General features: G+C 38.2%; 1 protein-coding gene across 1 annotated transcript in view; it reads left to right on the forward strand.

Moving 5' to 3' along the window:
• pola1 (polymerase (DNA directed), alpha 1) overlaps positions 1–25,590 on the forward strand; it is a 150,150-nt gene that overhangs the window by 96,774 nt on the left and 27,786 nt on the right. Inside the window, exon 36 of the mRNA XM_062021121.1 lies at positions 13,780–13,876. Within this exon, the coding sequence (XP_061877105.1) occupies positions 13,780–13,876 (97 nt within the window). The remainder of the gene's footprint in view (positions 1–13,779; positions 13,877–25,590) is intronic.

The raw sequence follows: 25,590 nt of genomic DNA on the forward strand, positions 1-25,590 counted from the left end.
CACCCATCGTTTCTCCACTGCAGCCTCTCTATGTTTTACCTGTTCACGAGCACAATGTTTGGCTCTACGCTTTGTCATTACGCATTATTCGGGAGACCGTCTGTAATGAAGATGGCAGCTTCAGTAGTGTCAAGACAATAGTCTACATGCACTATTGACAGTGATCATGTTTATAAGGGAGTCAGTGGCTGTGAATGAATGGCAACCAGTCTCAGGTGTACCTCGCCCAAAGTCAGCTGAGATAAGCTCCAGCTTACCCGTTACCCTAATGAGCATAAGCAATATAGAAAATGGATGGATAGATGGAATCGGGGCCGCCCCCTGGCATAACATTGTTCAGGGCCACAACGACTAGAGGGTGCCTCGTAATTAGGGTGACCGGTCACTTCAGAAGCTGATTGTCAACACGGTCGTTGTGTTTGGCATGCTTGTTCTACTTTGATGGACTCAATTGCTTCATGGATACAATTACTTACAATTACACTAACCACGTTAAACCCAGGTTCCGATCTAACAAAGGTCTTAACTCATTCTCTTTCTATGCCACATCAATGTGGAATGCGCTCCCAACAGGTGTAAAAGAAAGGGCATCTCTATCCTCCTTTAAAACCGCACTAAAAGAACACTTCCAGGCAACGGCAACCCTAAACGAACACCCTCCCTTCCACATCATACCTCTTCGGATTGTAAATAATCAAATGTAAATAATCAAATGTAGACACTTTTTCTAATACTTTTTCTTATACTTTCTGATCTCTCTCTCTCTCTCTGTGTCCACTACTTGCTGTACATATCCTACTAAGTCAGTCCTACACTGTTCCAATGTCCATTTCTCTGATGATGCAATTGTTGATGACTGAAGTGTTGTTACCAACCAATCCTTACCCCCGCCCCCCTCCATATCCCACACCCCGGATTGTAAATAATGTAAATAATTAATTGTATATACTCTGATGATTATCTTGTGTGATGACTGTATTGTGAAAATAGTATATACAGTATCTGTATCATGAATCAATTTAAGTGGACCCCGACTTAAACAAGTTGAAAAACTTATTCGGGTGTTACCATTTAGTGGTCAATTGTACGGAATATGTACTTCACTGTGCAATCTACTACTAAAAGTTTCAATCAATCAATCATTTATACTAAAAGGAATGTGAAATGTCTACAAAAACGGGGAAGTCCGCATTTTTAAACATTAATTTTCGCGTGAAAATATCACTACTGCGTTTTTTTTAATGAAATATCAAAAAAGATGATTTAAACAAAAATTGTTGAACGTTAGCCTCAGTCACAAGTACTGACTGTTCCTCTTGCCTAAACGCTGCACTGAATTGCAGAACAGGGAGACGATCGGGGTGCCGAAACAAGCTCGCTAGTGAGCATAGTTAGCATCATCTAGCTAGCTGACTTGTGTCCTGCGTTCGCTCTCCGAGCCACAATGTTGATCGCTGCCTACTTTACTGCTAATCACATTTGGATTATTACAATCCTAACACTGTTAGTTACAAACCAGTTGTAGTTCTAGAGCATTTATTAGTAGCCAGCGAGAAGGTATATTTTTGACATGAGGTATTGTGAATAGATGTCATAACACCGGAAGTATATAACCCAAAGGGCCATGGCTATTGCTTGGATTTAAAATGACGTCACGTCCGGCTTATTGAATACGCATGGTAGTCAAGCCAGCGTCTGTTCTCAATGGGTACTAGGCGTCATTTAGCCTTTTTCGAAGAAAAATGCCCAACGCTTGTGTAGAGTTGGGCTGATAATACGATATCAATATACATCGTGATAGACACCGAATCAATATCAATATAAAATGCGTCCGATAAAATCTTCTATATATATTTATATATTTTTTGGTCAGAAGAAACCAGAAATTATGAAGCAAGATTATTTTCATGAAGTCACTCGTGCTTTGGGAATACAGGAAACAGGAAGTGTCACTGAGCAATGGGAGGGACTCGATAACAGCCACTCAGGTAACTGTATTCACTGAGCAATAGGAGGGACATGCTGACAGCCAATCACGTAACAGATCAACTACACCTTTCCTGCTGTTCGGCTCCGAGTCCCAGACCATAGCCGAGGAGCGCAGAGGAGACGTTCCCTCCAGGGTCGATGTTTTTGTCGGTAACACCCTTCACTTTACCCGACAATGGGTCTGCTAAACTCCGCTTTCGGGTCGGGATTACGACGCCGCCGATTCTTGACAATTTGATTGCTTTTGTCTTATTCCTGCAGGACACAACCGGACACGTTTGCCAGTCGCCACTACTGCTGCATGCTACCGCTCGCTTACTGATGTCACTCACCCAACACACTGCCATTCTTAAAGGCCTACTGAAATGAGATTTTCTTATTTAAACGGGGATAGCAGATCCATTCTATGTGTCATAATTGATCATTTCGCGATATTGCCATATTTTTGCTGAAAGGATTTAGTAGAGAACATCGACGATAAAGTTCTCAACTTTTGGTCGCTGATAAAAAAGCCTTGCCTGTACCGGAAGTAGCGTGACGTCACAGGTTGTGGAGCTCCTCACATCTGCACATTGTTTACAATCATGGCCACAAGCAGCGAGAGCGATTCGGACCGAGAAAGTGACGATTTCCCCATTAATTTGAGCGAGGATGAAAGATTCGTGGATGAGGAAAGTGAGAGTGAAGGACTAGAGGGCAGTGGAAGCGATTTAGATAGGGAAGATGCTGTGAGAGGCGGTTGGGACCTGATATTCAGCTGGGAATGACTAAAACAGTAAATAAACAGAAGACATATATATACTCTATTAGCCACAACACAACCAGGCTTATATTTAATATGCCACAAATTAATCCTGCATAACAAACACCTCCCCCCTCCCGTCCATATAACCCGCCAATACAAATCAAACACACACTCAATCCCACAGCCCAAAGTACCGTTGACCTACGCAAAGTTCATACAGCACATATATTTCCCCAAAGTTACGTACGTGACATGCACATAGCGGCACGCACGTACGGGCGAGCGATCAAATGTTTGGAAACCGCAGCTGCATACTCACGGTAGCACGTATCCAACTCAAAGTCCTCCTGGTAAGAGTCTCTGTTGTCCCATCTCCACAAGCGTGCGTATCCAACTCAAAGTCCTCCTGGTAAGAGTCTCTGTTCTCCCAGTTCTCCACAGGCCAATGGTAAAGCTTGACTGTCATCGTTCGGGAAGGTAAACAATGAAACACCGGCTACGACGTAGCCGCTACGTGTTTGTGTTGCTGAGCCGGCCGCTAATACACCGCTTCCCACCTACAACTTTCTTCTTTGCTATCTCCATTGTTCATTAAACAAATTGCAAAAGATTCACCAACACAGATGTCCAGAATACTGTGGAATTTTGCGATGAAAACAGACGACTTAATAGCTGGCCACAATGGTGTCCCAAAATGTCCGCTACAATCCGTAACGTCACGCGCAAACGTCATCATACCGAGACGTTTTCAGCAGGATATTTCACGGGAAATTTAAAATTGCACTTTACTAATCTAACCCGGCCTTATTGGCATGTGTTGCAATGTTAAGATTTCATCATTGATATATAAACTATCAGACTGCGTGGTCGGTAGTAGTGGGTTTCAGTAGGCCTTTAAAGAAGCATACGCACACGCTACTCTCATAACACTACTGTGGTTGCACTGTCTTTCTGTCTTGCTGCTGTCTTTCTGTCTTGCTGTGAATTCATGGAGTGAGAAGAAAAACTGTTATATCTTAATATATCAACCCAATACCAGAAACTTGTCTTTAGTTTTGTTGGTTTTAATGCAGACAGTGCGGCAACATCCTGACACTTCCAATGTGTCGCTTTAATTAGTTGTTTCCCAAACTACTGTGTAGTGTTCAATAGCTTTTACACTACTGTTATCTCATGTCTCACATTTGCAACTAGCTTCAAATTTATTTTAATTATTTTATTACCTGAGCCGTGCTCATCCTACCTGGCTCCCAGACACTCTCTCCACTGATTGTGGAGAGAGTTGGAAATAGTTTTACTGTATTTTTTGGCAGGCTTAAATAAGTCATAAAAAGTATAAATAATTATCGATATCGATCAACATAAAAAACGGATATTGTGATATAGTTTTCGGCCATATCGCCTAGCCCTGCTGTGCTTGCCTAGTTTTCAGCTGACGGAACCGTTTAATTTGCGAGGAGGATAAAGTTTCTTCAGTGTTCCTCGAGAGGTAATCAAGAGTGGCAGAAAAGTGCAAAATTTTATGAAAAAATACAACAAAAGTACCACACACTCCAGTACAAGGGAGCAGAGCAGAAGAATGCACAAGCTTGCAGTGACCACTCGTTTAAAAGTCTGATATACTTTAACGTTTATTTAAAGTATATCAGACTACCATTTAAGTATTATGTTGACATTATTGTTAAAACACCAACTCGGCAAGTCTAAATAAAAGAAATCAAATTTGAGCAAAACCTAAATGATTTAAGCTTTTACCAAAGGCAAAGCTCTCAGCACATACACAATGTTGACATCAATAGTTATATTTTGATAAAGACAGGGAAAAACACGCATACTTGTGCAACAGCAAGGGTTGGCAACAAACATGGCAATAGACACCAAGTTATATCCTGAAATGCAACCTTACCCGGGCAAAAACGATGCATGTTTATCTGGGAAAGTCCTGATACCAATTTCCTTGATCCAGCCGCACACAAAAAAGTTGTAGACCTCCATGCTTTTGCAAGTTTCCATCTGTTTTGTCTTGGACACTGGCATCTGGAGCACACAAGTTCAATGTGTCTGGGAACGCGACTGACGTATAAACCTTGATATCACTCGGCAAATCTTTTTTTCAATAAAGTATAGGGATCTATTTCATTGCATAGTTGAATTTTTTTGCTCATACCTGCCTTTTGCAGGAATATATAGGCCCCTTGTGTACTCAGATAGTGTGCGCGCTGCTTGCTTTACAACAGACATCTTAGCTTGGTTGACCACCACTGGCTTTCACTTCCGTAAAGAAATCACTTGTCGGAATACAAGCAATTAGATAGAGTTGCCAAATGGGAGTTCTTTGCATGCAAGTTATAGAATTATCATTACTTTTTCAACGATAATAATGTTAGTAAATTATCTAATAAAAAACAACAAATTCTGTGGTACATTACTTGGGACATGTAAGTTTAAAAAATACAGCCAAAAGTGGTGGAAAAGGGCCTAATGCCTAACCTGTGGGTAAAGGTCACTGCGCGTCACTGTTTTAGTTTGATTGAGAAGCATCGCGGGCGCATCCATTTAAAAGCTCATAGAGATACTTGATCATTTAGCATCGCTTTGAACGCCATCATCGTGGCAGATTTACGGCTGTAATTCTAAAGCGACCATACTGTTTATTTTTTATTGTAGCTGAACCTTTTCCCCTACAATGTCTAAAAACATTTGTTTTTTCATAGGTTTTGCCTATTTATTGTTTTGTTTACAAATTTTTATTGTAAAAGCTGCATAGCAGTTTTTAATTAGCTTCACTGCGGTCGGAAAAATCGAACACTTTGCTTTTGCCTTTAGACCTTAGCATTAATTTTTTTCAATTTCATATGAAGTTTGGACATGATCTGGAATATAAACACATGGCTCTTGAACATTGAAATTGTAGTTGTCAATGTATACTTTTTGTTTGTTGTTCATACATGATTATTTAAGGTAAATACACATATTTACATAATAATAATACATTATTTCTTAATATCTAATTATAACATACTGTATTTTTGTTGGTTGTGTCTTTTATGCATTAAATCAGGCTGCTATAGCCAAATCTACTTCTGGTTGCCAAGTGTGATCAGTAAACCCTCATCGCTGGAGCATACAAAAAAGCACTACTCACTATAGGCTGCAGTCAGTCCTAGCCAAAAAACAAAATGTTCTTTATTGCCACAAAAAGTGTAGGGCAAAGATAATGAACTCAAGGGTGCGAGAAAACTGGCTCAGCAGTTTGCTCCTTACTAGTATCGCGACATTGGTTCTATTCCTGCTTTATTGGGCGATCCTTTGTTGAATGACTATGTGGTCAAAGGCAGCTATTGCACATGGTCACTTTCTCATTCACTTTGAATAATTAGTTAAAGAATCAAGTTGTTCAACACAAATAGGTTTGTTATTATTAGTATATGTTCAGGTAAATAAACACCTTGGCGATAATTTTAGCCAAGGTGAAAAATCATGCATTTTTCAGTATTTCTCATACAAACCCCGTTTCCATATGAGTTGGGAAATTGTGTTAGACTTAGACTTAAACTTAGACAAACTTAAATGATCCACAAGGGAAATTAGATGTAAATATAAACGGAATACAATGATTTGCAAATCCTTTTCAACCCATATTCAATTGAATGCACTACAAAGACAAGATATTTGATGTTCAAACTCATAAACTTTTTTTTTTTTTTGCAAATATTAATTAACTTAGAATTTCATGGCTGCAACACGTGCCAAAGTAGTTGGGAAAGGGCATGTTCACCACTATGTTACATGGCCTTTCCTTTTAACAACACTCAGTAAACATTTGGGAACTGAGTCCACAGTTTCCAAAAACAATTTGAAATGTGGACTCGTCAGACCACAGAACACTTTTCCACTTTGTATCAGTCCATCTTAGATGAGCTCAGGCCCAGCGAAGCCGACTGCGTTTTTGAGTGTTGTTGATAAACGGTTTTCGCCTTGCATACGAGAGTTTTAACTTGCACTTACAGATGTAGCGACCAACTGTAGTTACTGACAGTGGGTTTCTGAAGTGTTCCTGAGCCCATGTGATGATATCCTTTACACACTGATGTCGCTTGTTGATGCAATACAGTCTCAGGGATCGAAGGTCATGGGCTTAGCTGCTTACGTGCAGTGATTTCTCCAGATTCTCTGAACCCTTTGATGATATTACGGACCGTAGATGGTGAAATCCCTAAAATCCTTGCAATAGCTGGTTGAGAAAGGTTTTTCTTAAACTGTTCAACAAATTTGCTCACGCATTTGTTGACAAAGTGGTGACCCTCGCCCCATCCTTGATTGTGAATGACTGACCATTTCATGGAATCTACTTTTATACCCAATTATGGCACCCACCTGTTCCCAATTTGCCGGTTCACCTGTGGGATGTTCCAAATAAATGTTTGATGAGCATTCCTCAACTTTATCAGTATTTATTGCCACCTTTCCCAACTTCTTTGTCACGTGTTGCTGGCATCAAATTCTAAAGTTAATGATTATTTGCAAAAAAAAAAAAAGTTTATCAGTTTGAACATCAAATATGTCGTATCTGTAGCATATTCAACTGAATATGGGTTGAAAATGATTTGCAAATCATTGTATTCCATTTATATTTACATCTAACACAATTTCCCAACTCATATGGAAACGGGGTTTGTAGATTGGCAAGTTATTTGTGGTGCCATGGCTGGGGCGGTGTCAGTATGGCTACATTGTATAATTTGCATAATTGGCTGTGTATGACGCATGTGATTTCTAAAGTGTTAAAACATGTCTACATATATATTCAAACAAATCTGTTATTAGTACATTCTTTTTTTGTTACATTAAAACATTTTAATGTATTTTTCAATTGTTACCCTATTTCATCACTACAATGTAGCACACGTTGTACACTGCTGATTTATTTACAAATATTTTTCTGCCCTCCGAAAATGTTGGAATTTAGTTTGGCAGATATGTATAGTAAACAGTCCTTTAGGTTGAAGATGAAAAGACTTCCAACTTTAGGTTGTTTATTGATGGTCTCCACTAGAGCTGCAGCTATCGAATATTTTAGTAATCGAGTATTCTATTGAATATCCCAATCGAGTAATCGAATAAATCATTTATTTATTTATTTTTTGTCCTGTCCAGCTTCTCAGGCAAATCATATTGTTACTTTACAAAAGAAAAGCGTGGGATACTTCTCTTGTTGCCTTATTTGTATTTTGACTTTATTAAATGGATTTATATTATTAGGTGCAGCTGGGACGGAGCAATATTTTTTCTTAATTAAGGTTCAATTATGCATGTTAAAGTTAAAGTACCAATGATTGTCACACACACAAGATGTGCCCTCAATTATTGCGTTTGGCCTAATTGTCTTTTATTTCCTAAACGCCTGTTTTCATTATTGAAGGCTGACACGCACAGCTGAAATGCGTCCGTAGTGGTTGACTGTGCCAATTTGTGTGTGCTAATAAAAACAGGTGCGCTCACAGCCCTATGTGCTGTGTGGTGTTACCGCATAACGAAGTTCTTGTCTCTCGTGCGTTTTTGATGATTATTATACGGTGCGGTTTAAATGGTGGTTTCTCCACGCAAATCCGCTGAGCTGTTTTCAACCTGCCAACAATATATAAACAGTATAAAAAGACAAACCACTTAATAATGACAACAGTTTTACATTTTAAGAACGCAATACAGTTCATTGCATTCTTTGAATGCAAAATAGTAATCAATGTTCATTTTGCCATCATAACATGTTTGAGATGAAAACAGATATATATAAAATTAGTTCCAAATTAATATTCCCTCAGAAAGTTAAAATAAAACTATATTCTTAGTATCAAAAATAAAACAATAAGAACAGTTTTCATTATATCAAACATAAAAAGTTGATTAGGTAGTGCCTTTGATACTGTATTGAAATGTGCAACCAGTGGTGAGTCACCACCAAGCAAAAACCGCGCATGCTCAGAAAAGTAGTGCCAGATTTACCGCCCGTCCAAGCACCCACTGGCACAAATGTAGATCGGCGCCTATGCTATAGAAACTATAGTGTGTGCAAGTGCAAGCTATCCAAATAGCATGTGATTGCATGACTTAAATAACTCGAATAACTTTGCATGACTACTGTCGCGTGGTTACTAGTGTAAAAGCTATTGAACACTACACAGTAGTTTGGGATAGCGTTGTTAGTTCTCAACACCTTTTGGCGGCATTTGATGACTTTGCGGGAGTGAAAGAACACATCCTGGTTATCATAATGAATAACATTTATTTTATTAACACAACTTTTGCGCTTACATTTGATAATAGATCAATCGGATGCTTTCTCGACAGGTGCTGCAGCATCAAACTTGTGCTATTGTGGTATGCAAGCGCCACTTAGCAATGTTTGCATACTACTGCGTTTTCCTTTGATTTTAGTGTGAAGTGTTCCCATATCTTAGACAACTTTTGTCGCTTCTTATTTCCCTCGTTTTACTATGGCTCTTGTCCACTGCTTTCTGCGGCGTCTGCTATTGCGAAAAAGTTGACTAAACTCAAGCGTATTTAAAGGTGCGGTGTTGTGCAGTGCAGGGGGCGTATGATCTGACGTAAACACGCTGTGCAATACCTAAACAATCCGGGCGAAACGTGAGCTTTGACTACTAAACGAGGCAAAATGCTGTAAAAAAATTAAAAAATAAATAACTTGACGCCTCAAGGCAGCAAAAATTCCGCAAAAATATTTTGTAATCGAATTACTCGAGTAATCGTTTCAGCTTTAGTTTCCACAATGAAGTTTGTGTAACACTAAATACATAGAGGAAAGTACATTAATATACACATGAAGTGCACATGCATGTACAAATCATGTTAAATCAACAATACAGTTAGGCATAAACTGAAAAAGCAATACAACCATACAGGATAAGGTTGGCTCCTATGCCGCTAGTTTAATGCTAACATACAATAAACCAGCCCAACTGCAGGCTAACAATAATAATTGCGATCGTTTTGAACTTGTACAGATGAGATATTAACAGTAGAAAATTGACAAAACCGCAAATGATTTTTCTTTGGACACGAATATTGACCACAAACTTTGTATTACTAGACTATTCACATATGTCACTTGGAAGGTGATTACCTCCCTGTATTAAATCCTGTATTTAAAAATGAAAATTTCTCCCCAAAGTTTACTTGTCGTTGTGGCTTGTGCAGCCCTTGATACATTGGTGATTAGAGATAGATAGATAGTACTTTATTGATTCCTTCAGGAGAGTTCCCTCAGGAAAATTAAAATTCCAGCAGCAGTGTACAAAATTGAGATCGAATTTAAAAAGTAAATAATGGGGGTATAAATGGAAACGAAATAGAAAAATATTACAATAGAATAAAAATAAAAAGCAACAATGAGAATAAAAATACAACAGTAAAATAAGAATATAACAAGAGAAACTAGGCAGTAGTGACCAATGACCATGTTATGAAAATTACAAAAACATGTTATTTATAAATGGTTGATTTATATAGGCTAGTAAGGTAAAGTTTTGTACCTGACAAGTTTCGGCTATCTTGCTTCTGCAGCCTTCCTCAGAGGTGTCACGTGATGTTAGTGTGACGTCATCTGTGACGTGTTATATGGATTGTTCCATCCCACCTGACGTGGTGGGATGGAACACTAACATCACGTGACACCTCTGAGGAAGGCTGCAGAAGCAAGATAGCCGAAACTTGTCAGGTACAAAACTTTACCTTACTAGCCTATATAAATCAACCATTTATAAATACACATTAGTAGGCTAAATGAACCTCTTCAACATAAAACATGTTATTGTTTTGCATCCCCTGTCATTAAGGGCTATATATGTAATTTTTGATTGATTGACTTGTGGCAATTAGCAACAAGTGAGTAAATGTATTTTGAAAACACTGCTATCCACAAGTTCTACTCGGCCCAATGACCTTTGACCTTCCATTTTGTAGCACACAGGTTACGAAAACCTGTTGTCTCTCATTTGACTCGGTCCTCTGTTGAGTAACAATCATAGGTGTTGCAGTGCAGGGAGATTATTAATGTTCAAGTGATCCCAATTATGCAAAGAGCTCAAGAGGCCAATCTCATGTTTGCCGTGGCAGCAGACAACAATGAGGCACATTTTGATTTATTTCTATGTCACTGTCACGTCTACAATATCACTGCGGCTAATGGAGTTAATATGATTCCTGATTGATGTGTCGGAAAGACAATCATGTTTTCTTGTTGCTGTGCTGGAATGTGAAATACACTTCTTGTTTGTGCTCCTTTTTTTCCTGTTTTGCATCACGGTACATTTACCATCACAGTGGGGGCTTCCTCCGCACGCCTCGCCTCTCCTCCATCCATCCTTCCATCTCGCTCTGCCTTTTACTTCTCCCGCCTCTCTGGCTGGACGCAGATACATAGCGTGATCTGATCTCCATGTAATGGGAGAGTAATAGGCACTCTGCCTTGATTGGTTGGTAATTTGGGGGAGTTATGCGCAGGTGCAATTTGTAATATTTTCAGTAAATTACATTTCTTTCTCTTCCTCTCCCTCCCGTGCTGTTCCTTTCTATCCTCACTTCACACACCCCACCCTCCACCCGCATCCAAAACGCTTAACTCAAATACCCTTTTTTTTTCCCTACTCTGTTTCAAATCTCTCCTGACTTTCTTTTGCTTTCCCCTTTTATTCACTGCTTTCTTGCCCCTGCTCTTTTCTTTTCACTTTCTTTCCCTCCCCTCCCTCGTTAGCTCTCCCACTTATTCTCTCCTCACCCTTCCCTCTCCCTTTTTCTCCCCCTCGCTTTATTGATGTACGCTCAGGCGCCCATTAGAGCTCCCTTTTTCCCTCTAGTGGAAATTGCACCGTGTTAATTTTCACACAAATTACGGCAATAGCAGGTATCTCTATTTGATACATTATAGCGGGAGCAATCAGAGATAATTGAGTGCCTTTCAGAGGGAGACGGCTGCATTCACCGCCGCCTCAAAGCTGCCCCATTATCGCCTAATCGCTCTTTAAACACTGAATTTTGCCGAACAAAAATTCTTGTCATAATTTTGCTTAAGTGTATTTGGAAATCACAGTCCTTTGAGCGAAGATAATTGAAATCAAATCCCTTTCACTGGAGCTGACATTTCTACATTTCCCCCCAATTGAAATTAATTTCAAAAATTGGGCATGAATATCTTCAAATAGCAGGCAATTATGCCTTTCAATGGGGAGAAATTACCGGAGCTGAATGGTTGGAGGCTTGCGGGCGAGAGCGCCAGTTAAATGCTTTTGTTTCCCGTCGTGTTTGCCTAGTAAAGATTTACATATATTGACTCATTATGGTGTCTTGTGAAGCTGATCAGCGCGACTCGCCCGGGCTCCAATAAACGCTCATCGCTTGGAAAAAGCTAGAGAGTTTTTAAAGCCCGCTGGAGTCTCAGCTAAGCAGGGACGTTGTATGTTTGCCTGGTCTTTTGCTCCTCGCAGCTGCATGTCGGTCTTTACCCCGTCTGCCATCGTTTTGATGCATGCTGTCTTCCACTGCACATTGTCCATTTTCTCCCCACAGAGCGCCTTTCTGAGCAAGTTATTTCTCCCTGTGTTCCTTGAAGGGTGGCGACAGGTGTTATAAGACGAACAACAAGTACCAAGTGATCATTTTTGGGCCACTCCAGAGATGTGACGAGTGATTCAGAGGTCCATTTGTCTGTTCACTCTGTTGCTGTTTTTTTTTTTTTTTAGATTCTTAGATTTCCTTAGGACACTTTTTCTTTTTCTTTTTGTGAATGTATTTGTGGGGAAAGCGGAGTTGAGGGGAATGGGGGATGAGACAGTAGGGGACGAAGGGAACCAAAGGGGTCCAATGCGGCGAGGGGAGGGGGAGTCCTGTGCTCCCGGGAGAGAGGCAATTTCACAGCTGGTTTGCTCCTTAGGCAGTCAGGCTGAAAATGCTGCAGATTTGTGGAGCAAATTGAAATGGTGTCAGTGCGGGAACAAAACGCCGCAGCTGAATGACGAGGCAGGCGTGTGTGTGTCAAAGAAAGGTGGGGTGAGGTGCTCCAAATTCAATAACAACCCTGTATTATTTTAGCCACGCCTTTCTGACACCTGTCCGTCAGAGAATGTCGCAATCAGCCCGCCCGTAATCAGCATTATTGTTTGAATGTGAGTGTCTTTGTGCTTGTTCTCTCTGTGTGTGTGTTTTTTATTTAAGATGGCGCGCGGCTGCGCTTGCACAACCTTGGCAACCAAAAGCGAGGCTCCATTATGGGTCTTGCATGGTTTGGTTGTTATCTAGGCGGCGCATCAGTGGTCAACAGCTGTGCGTTCCATGCATGCAGCCATTGACGGCCATTAACTCCCCCCCCCACACACACACACACACCCTCCCCCCATCGCCTCTCCACTTATACACACACACACACTCATTCGTCATATTTTGCACGGAGTTATATTAGACATTCTTGCCACTTGATTATGCCGCCACAGTAAAAACTGAAATTACAATTACGCCGGTGGTCGATTGGCAGGTATAATGGGTACACATACTCTCCAGTGGTGACACGCAGGAATTGTCGGGGGATTTGTCCTCCCGGCAGTAATAATAAAGCACTTGGCGCACACCTGACGGCGGTGTAGGGTCGGGGTTTAACGCGCCCTCTCCAGCGTTGCGGGGAAATGACGAGCCAATAACTGCAATTAAACATGCAGCATAATGGCTAATCAAATTGACAGCCCCGACTGTTCGCAATACTCTCTCACAATGGCTTATCACAACAAACTATTATGAGGGAGGGTATTTCAGGCCTGATCCCCATCTTTTCTTTCTGTTTGTCTTTACCCTTTATCATTCTTTCCTCTTTTCCTTCGCTTCCACCACACACAACCACTCATCGACAGGCTCCCCCAAGTTAATTGCAGCCAAGATTAAAAAGCAAGAAAATTTACTGCATCACACAAGGGAAGAAGAAATTTACAGGCAGGTTTTTTCCGACAAAACTTTCATTCCCTTTTGTTTTGCTTGCTTTGCAGTACTCTGAGAAGGCCCTGTACAACCAGATCTGCTTCTACAGGTTCATCTTTGACTGGGAGCACGTCGTAGCCAAAGTACTGACAGGGGATGAGAAAAGTAAGAGCAATACACACGCAAACACACTCACAAAAGCACTGTATTTCAGTCAGGATACCTGCGGGTAATTCAAACTCTTAAAAAAATAACATTAAAAATTAACACGGAAGGCTTTTAAAGTGTTTAAAATTGTAATTACCTTATTTACGGGGGGGGAGAAAGTAGCAGTAAAGATGCAGTCAGATGTTTGTGGCGTCCAAAAGTCGTTTTTTAATGGCCTGCAGCACATCATATAAATAAAGTTCAACCAAAAATGGGACCAGTTTAAAGCTAATATTAACCCAAGCTTTGTCTTTATTTATTTATTTATTTAATATTTTTATTGGTTTATGGTAGGGTTGCGTGATGTAGACGATATACAAAATGTAAATGATACTATTGTTATAACGTGATAATGCATGTTGATGACCCATTCAAGCTGTGTCTGTAAATTTGACAGCAACAAGCGAACAAATGCGTTATCAACGCAATGTAGCATTCTAGCTAGCGGCTAACTTCACTCCACAGTGCAAAGCCACTTTTAAGCCACTAGTTCTCATCTTCATGGTGGCAAATAAAGTAAGTTTCCTACGAGTACCCTTATCACTGGAGGACGAGAAATAGCTAAACATATTCAGGGCTTGTCTATGAACGTTCTCATTCATCCAGGTCATTGTCATCTCAGGGCATTCAATCAATCGCAACTGGACTGTTTGGTTTGTCTTAGAAGACGTTTCGCCGCTCATCCGAGTACACTTCATGAGTTCGTGCTCATAGACTTAGATTGGTCAGTTCTAGTCCAGCGGCTATTGCCAAATCCCCAAATATTTGTACTCAAAAAAACCAGGAGGGTCTGCCTGGGCAAGGATGGTTTCGCCCTATCGTAGTGAGAAAAACAACTGTTTTGATGCAAACGAGCAATCCTAACTGTCAAAGCCAACCACAGTCGTTGAAAAATAATTTCTCCTCGTTAGCATTGAGGTATTGTGTGGCAGAGCGATCACTGTGGATCGAATACTACCAGTCCAAAATAGTCAGAATCCTCCACGTAAGCATTCCATTCAGTTGTAAACAAATGGCACAAACGGTATTCTGGTCACAAAATGTGACCAGAATGTTTCCAACTCCTGTTATTTGTTTGAGGCTAAATTGCAGAGTCTTTTAGGAATGGTTTAAAGGACAGTGTTGTATGTGGGAGACAGGTGGTGTTGCAGACCACCTCCTCTGTTCGGGGATGGTTTTTCAACCTTGACATAGATGGCTTCCCTCAATCCTCTTTCATACAATCCGTCCCCCCTGTTCAGAATCTGTACATTTTTGTTCTCAAATGAGTGCTGTTTCTCCCTGAGGTGCATGTAGACAGCTGAGTCTTGGCCTGGAGAGTTTGCCCCATCTAAGCTGTGCCATGCGTCGGCTTAGTGGTTGTTTTGTTTCCCCAATATATGAATCAGTGCATTCATCATTACAGTGGATAGTATACACCAGATTGTTTTTGTGAACGTGGGGTGTCCGGTCCTATCTTAAGGTGTTTCCTGGTTTGAAGTGTACTGGGATGCTGTGTTGGTTAAAATTCTTCTGAGTTTTTTAGATAGACCTGATACATATGGAATGACAATATTTTTGTGTCTGTTGCCTTTTTCCTCCTCATCCACTCTGTTCTTCTTATTTCTGGAACTAGATGCACTTTTTACAAACGACCAGATGGGTTAACCACAGGTTTTGAGGGCTTCCCTCAAATGCCTATGCTCTTTTTCTTTGGCCTGTATGCTGGTAGGAACATTATCAACTCTGTGTTCCTGTGGGTGGTGTGAGTCAAAAAGTAGATATTGATCAGTATGTGTGGGTGTTCGGTAAACCCCGACATGGAGGCCCCTCTTTTCTCCAATGTAGACATCACAGTCCAAAAAAGGCAACTTACGGTCTTTGACATCCTCACGTGTGAACTTGATGTTTTTGTCCACTGAGTTAATGTGCTCGGTGAAGGCTTGCACTTCTTGGTTTCTGATTTTCACTTCTGTGTCATCCAGATATCTTTACCAATGACTTGGTGCTGTTCCCTTAAAAGAGCTCAAAGCTCTTTTTTCCATGTCCTCCATGTAAAGGTTTGCTACTATTGGGGATACAGGTGATACCATGGCACAACCATGTTCAGGGCCTTTTCACTTGTAGCACCAGCGCTACTAAATGAAAAAAAATTGTAGCACAGAAAAAATTTAGGAGCAAGATGAAATGTCTTAGACATCACAATTTTATTATTAACACTCAAACAGCGTACATATGTGCACTCATACATAATGCCATCATAAGGCCTACTGTAACGCTCAATTAAACACAGAGAACATCCCTAAACTGTGCTCACTTTGAGGCTAATACAAGTGTTGGGCTGGGCGATATGGACCAAAACTCACATCCCGATATAGTTTTCTATAGTAAGATCCCAACTTAAGAGGTGTTTTGAGATAAGAAAAAAAAAAGCCTTGAAAATAATATAAGAAAAGTCAAATATAATCTCCAATCTTCTTTAAAAACATTTAGCTATGCTCAATTTGTCAGCTAACGCAAACATCAAAGAACAAAACGTAAGATAAAGTGCCCTGGTTTAAGAGGACATGTTTAAACGTCAGCAGCAACATGAAAATAATTTACCTTTATTAATATACTTTTACCAATGGTGTTTTTATAGGTAAACATTATTATAAGACATACACACAAAGATGTTAGCCAGGAACACCAACCTGCCAACTGCTTCATGATGCTGTGTGACAGGCTGTGTTCTGAAAATTACCTGAATTGTAGTTACTTGTAACTTTACCAAAAAAGTAATTGAATTATTAATGGTATTACTCTTTAATAAATGTAATTAATTACTAGAGAAAGTAACTATTACGTCATTTTTAAAAAAATACTTCAAGTATCTGGCATAATGCGGTGCCTGTTGCCGAGGGATGTGTGACGTCAGCGAGTCCAACTTGAGATGTTTTTGTTAGTTTAGCAGGCTAGCAGCAACATTTGGTATGATGGCAGCTGTTTTGAATCTTTCACTGGTTTGTGGTACCTCTGCTTGAATGTGCTTCCATGGCTGTATGTTCTTGTCAACAAACAGGGTATTGTTTAGATGGCAAGTTTTTTCCTTCAATTATTGATTTGTTGTTTAATATTCTTTTGACCTTCGTAGTTACTAGTGCGGAGTGCAGTGCAGTTTGTGTCAAATTTTAAGGTGGTGACAAAAAAGTTTTTTACTGACCAGTTCCTCCAACTAAGATCTTCTTTCTTCCGTGTTGGAAAGGCTAAGTCACCCTGAGTGTGTGAACTAGAAGGAGTGAGGCTTTCCTCTCTGCATGGCGCATCTCTCAGCACACCCAGAGTGATCAGTACTTCTGCTTCAATCACTTGTCCATAGAGGTGGGAATTTTTGGGCACCTCACGATTCGATTACGATTACGATTCAGGAGCTACAATTCAAATAAAAATCGATTATTGATGCAATAATAAAATTGAGGTATATTGATACAGTTTTATATTTCTTTTCGTTTCCCTAAATAAGCGTTTATCACTTGCAACTTAAAAAACCCCAATTATTTTGGAATACGGAACCGTTAAATTAATTCCCACATTTATTAAATTAATAAAAATGTGTGCAAAATTGGATCATAAGTGCCCGATAGTAAAGGAGCTTGTCCGATCTCTCGGTGAGGTGAATCGCTGCAGTCAGCTAAATTTTAGAACTGTCTGCATTACTTTATATACAATAAATTAATCGATGATTAATTAGTGACTTATCAGTTCTTTAATCGTTCATGTCCGAATAGCGATGCATCTAAACATTAATTATTTCCCCCACCTCTACTTGTCCATTTGGTTATGGTTTTGAGTTTATTTCATCCATCCATCCATCCATTTTCTACCGCTTGTTCAAACATACTTTAAAGGTGGGCATACATTTTACTCTAATTTAATCAAATTTGGATGGATTTCTTTTGGGAGCCAAATGAAAGGGTTGAAATCCCTTTTCGCACATGTGCGACAGTATTTTTCGTCTTTTTGTGTCGTCCCCACCAGTTTCAGGTCTTAAATGGCTGTCAAAGTGTACCAACTTGTCGGAATATCTACTCAGACGTCTTCTGTCCAGGTTAGATACATGATTTATGATCTAAAATAAACTTACAGGGAGCAAAGAAGCGATAAAGCAGCAGACCACTCGATGTAAGCATAGGGACACACGGTAGTGATCATGGCGTCGCTATAAATAGTTTGTCTGCATCAACGCTTATAATTAAAATATCACTATTGATAGGTTTATTATTCAAATCATGAAATGTAATTTTCGTCACTTCCTGTCAATGAGAAAGGACGCAAAGAAAAAAGCTCCGCTTCTGCTACCGGAGTTTTTGTTAAGTCTGAAGATTTTGACCACTGATTTGACCACTGATTTGCGATCACAGCCACAGGAGAGTCACCTGGCATCTTCGATCTGATTTTGGTCAGTTGAGAGGCACTGATACGCTGAAATAAGGCGAGTGGAAGAGCCGTTAGCCGCAAGCCAAAGGCGCCTCCCGCAGTTCAAAGCGGTTGCCTAGCAACCAAAAGTTACGGCGAGTTTACAGCTGTTTTAAAGTGATCCCGACGTCGCAGAGTGATATAAATTGACAGGCTGACACCTCAAATTGATCTCTGAACGGCGCAAGGTACGAAATTGTTGAAAAAACAAGTTAAAAGTGCCGCAAGTCGCTAAAGAGGTAACTGCCCTTAAGACATAAGAGGCGCTGACGTCAGTGACTGCCGCGATGCCAAAAGTTAAAGGATTGACTGGAAAGACTGATTTGAAGCTGGGCACAGGACATGATGGGATTCAAGAAGGGATACTACAAAAAATACTCCAGGAATTTAAAGAAGAAATGTTAGAAAAATTGGAAGAATTGATGGATGGATGGAAAGAGGATATGAAAGAAATGAAAGAAGAAATGAAAGAAATGAAAAAAGAGAACAACTCCAGAAATAAAGAAGCCACTGAAATGAGCAAACAAATGAAGATCCTTCAAGAAGACAACAACATGCTGAGGAACATCATAGATGAAATGGATCAGGATAAACGAATGAATGATATCATTGTGACAGGGCACCGAATTAAACCAAGATCCTATGCGAAAGCTGTGAATAATGAAGGTGAACCAGATGAAATGGATATGGTCTCAGCAGAACAGCAAGTGGTCAACTTCCTGCAATCAAAAGAAATTGAAATTGACATTAATACCATCGAAACATGCATCCCACTGAACGGAAGAAACAACAACGCCACTCCAGTCGTGCTTGTGAAACTCGTAAACAGAAAATCTAAAATGGCACTGCTGAGACACGGAAAGAAGCTGAAGGGAACAAATGTGTACATGAATGAGCATCTCACACAACGTAATGCTGGAATCGCCAAGAAAGCACGCGACTTGAGAAGGCAGGGAAAAATCCAGGGAACTTGGAGCGCCAACTGTAAAATCTACATCAAGCTGAATGGAAGTCCAGAAGCAAGAGTAATTGTTGTCCATGACATCAAGGACCTGGACAATTTTTAAAGTTTACACAGCTACCACAACAACGATGATAATGGACTCTGACAGAAAACAAGCACCTAAATTCAGCATCGACACTACTATGTTCCAAGGGACGACTAAACAAGAGGACCTAGATTCAAGATTGCATCCACCCACACTTATAGAGATTATTGAAACAACATCAAAGTTTGTTGAACAAGAAAATATGGAACTAAAAAATTTCTGCAACAAAGATCACAAAAACCAGGATTTGGAAAATGATATAGATCCAGATACAAATTTTTTCTCCCACATCAGTAATAGTTGTTTTTATTATACAGATGATCAATATAATAGCAACATTGAATGTGATAACAAATTGTCAATTATTCATTTTAATAGTAGAAGCTTGTATGCAAATTACAATAACATTAAGAACTTTTTGGAACACATCAACGAACCCTTCAAAGTGATTGCTGTCACAGAAACATGGATTGATGATAAAAAAGGAATAGATTTTGATCTGGAGGGATATGAACTAAACTACATCAACAGAACCAACAAAAATGGAGGAGGAGTAGCTGTGTACGTGATGAAGAACCTGAACTACAAAGTGGTAAAAAACATGTCATTTGCCATTGAAAATATCTTAGAATGTATAACCATTGAAATATGTCAGGAAAAAAGCAAAAACATATTCATCAGTTGTATATATAGATCACCTAAGTCAAGTATAGAAACATTTGAAGAATGGATCAAGGCAACTTACATGGACAATGGTCAAAGAATAATGTTCTTATGTGGTGACTTTAATATTGACTTATTGAACCCCAACAAGCAAAAGTCTATTGATGACTTCATTGATACAATGTACAGCATCAGTCTATATCCTAAAATCACAAGGCCAAGCAGAATCACAGCACACTGTGCCACGCTTATTGATAATATTTTTACCAATGATTTTGATAATAACACTACAAGTGGTCTACTTATAAGCGACGTTAGTGATCATCTGCCAGTTTTTACAATATATAATGGAAACTACAAGAAGAACATGGAAGACAAAAGGACATTTCGAAGACTATGCACAGAGAAGAGGATGACTGCCTTCAAAATTGAGCTACAAAAGCAAGATTGGGACAATGTGTATAATGAAAAAGAGGTTGATGAAGCATATGAACATTTCTTAAACAAGTTCATAATACTTTATGACAAACATTGTCCATGGATACAACTCAGTAACAAGCAGAGAAAGAATAATCAACCATGGATGACAAAAGGATTAAAAAATGCTTGTAAGAAGAAGAATACACTATATAGAGAATTTATAGCACAAAGAACTATAGAGGCAGAAATTAAGTACAAAAAGTATAAAAACAAGTTAACAGACATACTACGATCATGTAGAAAAGAATATTACAGTGAATTGTTGGACAGGAACAAAAATAATATGAGAGCAACATGGGGCATCCTCAATAGCATTATTAAAAATGGAACTAAGAGGGACTACCCTCAATACTTTTTAGATGAAAATAAAAAAAATGACAACATAAAGGAAGTAGTTGAAAGCTTCAATAATTATTTTGTAAATATTGGACCAAAATTGGAAGAAAGGATTCCAGACCCAGTTCCAATTGAGGACTATAATGATACCATAGAGCGAAATCCCAACTCCATGTTCCTCAGTAATGTGACACAGGAGGAAATAGTTACAATCGTGAAAAAATGTAAATCTAAGACTTCAACTGATTGTAACGGAATTGATATGGAAACGATAAAAAAGGTTATTGAAGAGATCTCAGGACCATTAATGTATATTAGTAACCTATCATTTCAAACAGGTACATTTCCAAACAAAATGAAAATAGCTAAAGTTGCACCAATTTATAAGACTGGAGATAAACATCAATTTACAAATTATAGACCTGTTTCTCTACTTCCACAATTTTCTAAAATCATTGAAAAACTGTTCAATAACAGATTAGAAAGTTTCATAAATAAAAATAGAATACTCGAAGAGAACCAATATGGATACAGAGCTAATGTTTCAACTTCAATGGCTTTAATTGAAATTACAGAAGAAATTACCAATGCAATAGATAGTAAAAAATGTGCAGCAGCGGTTTTTATGGATCTAACTAAAGCATTTGACACAATTAATCACAATATTTTAATCAAAAAACTAGAACGATATGGCATCAGAGGGTTAGTCTTAAACTGGATAAGAAGTTATCTAACGAACAGGAAACAATACGTGAAGCTAGGCGAACACACGTCTACAACGCTAAATATATCCTGTGGTGTACCTCAGGGATCAATACTAGGACCTAAATTATTCAATCTCTATATAAATGACATTTGTAAAGTTACAAAAGATTTAAAGTTAGTATTATTTGCGGATGATACAACAGCGTTTTGTTCAGGAGAGAACACACAGGAGATAATACAAATAATAACAGAAGAAATTAACAAATTAAAAAGATGGTTTGACAAAAACAGACTATCGTTGAATCTTAGTAAAACTAAAATAATGCTATTTGGTAACAGTAGAAGAGAAAGTCAAACACAAATACAAATAGACGGAATAGAAATTGAAAGAGTAAACGAAACCAAATTTCTAGGTATAATGATTGATGATAAATTGAACTGGAAATCTCACGTAAAAAATATACAACATAAAGTTGCAAGAAACACGTCAATAATGAATAAAGCAAAACATGTTCTAGACCAAAAATCCCTTCATATTCTCTACTGCTCACTAGTGTTACCATATCTGAGCTACTGTGTAGAAATATGGGGAAATAATTACAAAAGTACACTTCATTCATTAACGGTGTTACAAAAAAGATCAGTTAGAATAATACATAATGTTGGATATAGAGAACATACAAATCCTTTATTTATTGAATCAAAAATACTGAAATTCCACGACATAGTGAATTTGCAAACAGCTAAAATTATGCACAAAGCAAACTATAACCTGCTACCCAAGAATATACAACAATTCTTCTCAAAAAAAGAGGACAAATATAATCTTAGAGAAAAACGTAATTTAAAACATTTGTTTGCACGTACAACACTTAAGACCTTCAGTATATCAGTATGTGGAATTAAATTATGGAATGGATTAAGCAAAGCAATCAAACAATGTACTAATATGATCCACTTCAAGAAACTCTTCAAACTTAAAGTGTTTACAAAGTACAATGAAGAAGAACCATGACAAACATTCTCAATTTATTTCATCCATCCATTCATTCATTCTTAAAGTAATCTTACTTATCTCATCATATGAAATATGACTTACTTCACCAATTATTATTATTAAATTCTTACTATTATTTATTTATTTATTTTTATTGTAATTACTTATGGAGTTTATTGTGAAAAAATTGTGAACAGGAAGTGAACAAAAAGTTTTGCAACTGTTATGTAAAGAAAAGGGGTAGGATTAAATAAGCTCTGCTTCTTCCTACTCCTTTTCGAACATGTTGAAAAGAAACTGGAAATTGTGATGTATCATGTTGTATGCTTGCATGTTCGAAATAAACTCAAACTCAAACTCAAACTCAACTCAATTTTTTTTTTTTTTTAATGTCCTGTCCAGCTTCTCAGGCACATCATATAGTAGACGTAGATGCCCATATCGGCTATTCAGATTTACTTTACAAAAGAGAAGTGTAGGATACTTCTCTTGTTGCCTTATTTGTATTTGACTTTATTAAATGTATTTATATTATCATTTGGTGCAGCCGGGCCGGAGCAGGAGGGGATAGAAAGAGAAAAAAAGGAAGACAGAGGGGGGAATTGTGGGGACAAGAGGGGGATTAGACAGAGAGACAAAAACAACAACAGCAAACACAACAACAATAGAGCAACATCAGCAAATAGGACATGTACAAATATGATGGTAAAAGTAATAGCAAATAAGCAGTTAGCGAAAATAAAAAATAATACAGAAATGACAATGAGCATTATTACACTAAAAATGGAGCAATACGAATAATGAATGAATGAAATGTAAATTGAGTATTATTGGCAGTTTTTGAATGGTTATTTAGTGGATTTTATGGGCGAAATAGAGGAGCTCCCATTGGCTCCGTTGTAAGTGGACTTTTATTTACAAGTTAAAATTATTTTATTATTATTATTATTTCTTCGGTCAATGGGCAACAAAATAAACAAACAGTTTTCCATAAACAAACAGCTGTACATTCATAAATTAAAAATGTTGCAGACCGAAAGGGTTTAGGCTGAAGTTGAACACTTATTGCGCCTAACCCTATAAACAAAGTCAAATACAAGATGAGCTTCCAAAAATTATGAAATTTCCTTTTAACAACATATTATAAATACACATTGTACACAACATAAATACTGTTCAATTATATACACAGTAAAGGCATGTGAAATATGCTTGTACACGTGTTAAACCTTTGCACCAATTATATACTATATACAAACAATTATACTTCCATTATTATTTATATCCCACATTTAGTTTTTAATTAACAATGATCATAGCAGTAACTACTGTGTTGATTCAAGAGTGATATATTTTTCCAAGACATTGGTCTTAAAGTGTTTTTTAAATGTGAACTGGAACATTTTAAGGAATCATCCAAGCTGTTCCACAGTGGAACCCCCCTGACAGAAACACATCTACTTTTTAAGATCATTCTTATGTTTGCTTTCTGAAAGACAGCTGAACCTCTGAGGTCATAGGGACTCTCCCTAGGTTTGAACCTCTCCTGTAGCGACCGAGGCAGCATGTGGTTATGAGCTTTGTACGTCACAACAGCAGTGTTGAGGTCAACAAGATCGTGCAGTTTTAATGTTTTTAATTTAATAAACAGAGCATTGGTATGGTCATGATAATCAGCATAATTTACAATTCTAATCGCTTTCTTTTGAAGTAAGAATATAGAGTTGATGTTTGATTTGTAATTGTTACCCCAGATTTCAACACAATAATTAAGATATGGGAGTACGAAATAATTATATAACATGTTAAGAGCCTTTTGATTTACAGTTTTTAATTTTATGTAACATAGCAATGATTTTTGACATCTTTGTCTTGAGTATATTTATGTACAGTTTACAATTTAATTCATCATCGATATATAGATTCCCCAAAATGTTGTTGAATACTCCCTTTCTATCTCCATATCATCAATTCTTATATGACACTGTATGTTATTTTTCCTATTTCCAAAAATTATATATTTTGTTTTATTTAGGTTGATTGATAGTTTATTGGCATCAAACCATCACTTTAGTATGTGGAGTTCACTCTCTACAGTCTCTAGGAGTTGGCCATGGTCTTGCCCAGAACAGTACAGACTTGTATCTTCAGCAAAGAGAATACAGTTGAGTTTTTTAAAGATTTTACAGATATCATTAATATACAATAAAAACAATTTTGGTCCCAGTACAGAACCTTGGGGTACTCCATGTGTTATAATCTTTTTATCTGAATCTACATTGTTCACATGCACATACTGTTCTCTGCCACCAAGATAACTTTTCAACCAATCATGAGCAAGACCTCTGACACCATACCTCTGCATTTTGTTTAAAAGTAATGTGTGATCGATGGTGTCAAAGGCCTTGCTCAGGTCAATAAAAACGCCAACAACAAACTCCGTCTTGTCAATTGCAGTGGTTACCTCCTCAACTAATTCCATCACTGCCATGGAAGTGGACCTGTTTGATCGAAACCCGTATTGGTGTTCACTTAGCAAGTGATGCTTATCAATAAAACTGTCTAATCTTGATATAAATAATTTTTCAAGGACTTTTGAAAATTGTGGGAGTAAAGAAATAGGCCTATAGTTGGTGAACTGATGCTTATCTCCACTTTTGAAGATGGGAATACCTTTTGCCGTTTTCATCTTCATTGGGAGAACACCTTTTATAAAAGAAATATTGCATATACACTACCGTTCAAAAGTTTGGGGTCACATTGAAATGTCCTTATTTTTGAAGGAAAAGCACTGTACTTTTCAATGAAGATAACTTTAAACTAGTCTTAACTTTAAAGAAATACACTCTATACATTGCTAATGTGATAAATGACTATTCTAGCTGCAAATGTCTGGTTTTTGGTGCAATATCTACATAAGTGTATAGAGGCCCATTTCCAGCAACTATCACTCCAGTGTTCTAATGGTACAATGTGTTTGCTCATTGGTTCAGAAGGCTAATTGATGA

This window comes from Entelurus aequoreus, linkage group LG15, assembly GCF_033978785.1.
Source record: "Entelurus aequoreus isolate RoL-2023_Sb linkage group LG15, RoL_Eaeq_v1.1, whole genome shotgun sequence".
NCBI lineage: Eukaryota > Metazoa > Chordata > Actinopteri > Syngnathiformes > Syngnathidae > Entelurus > Entelurus aequoreus.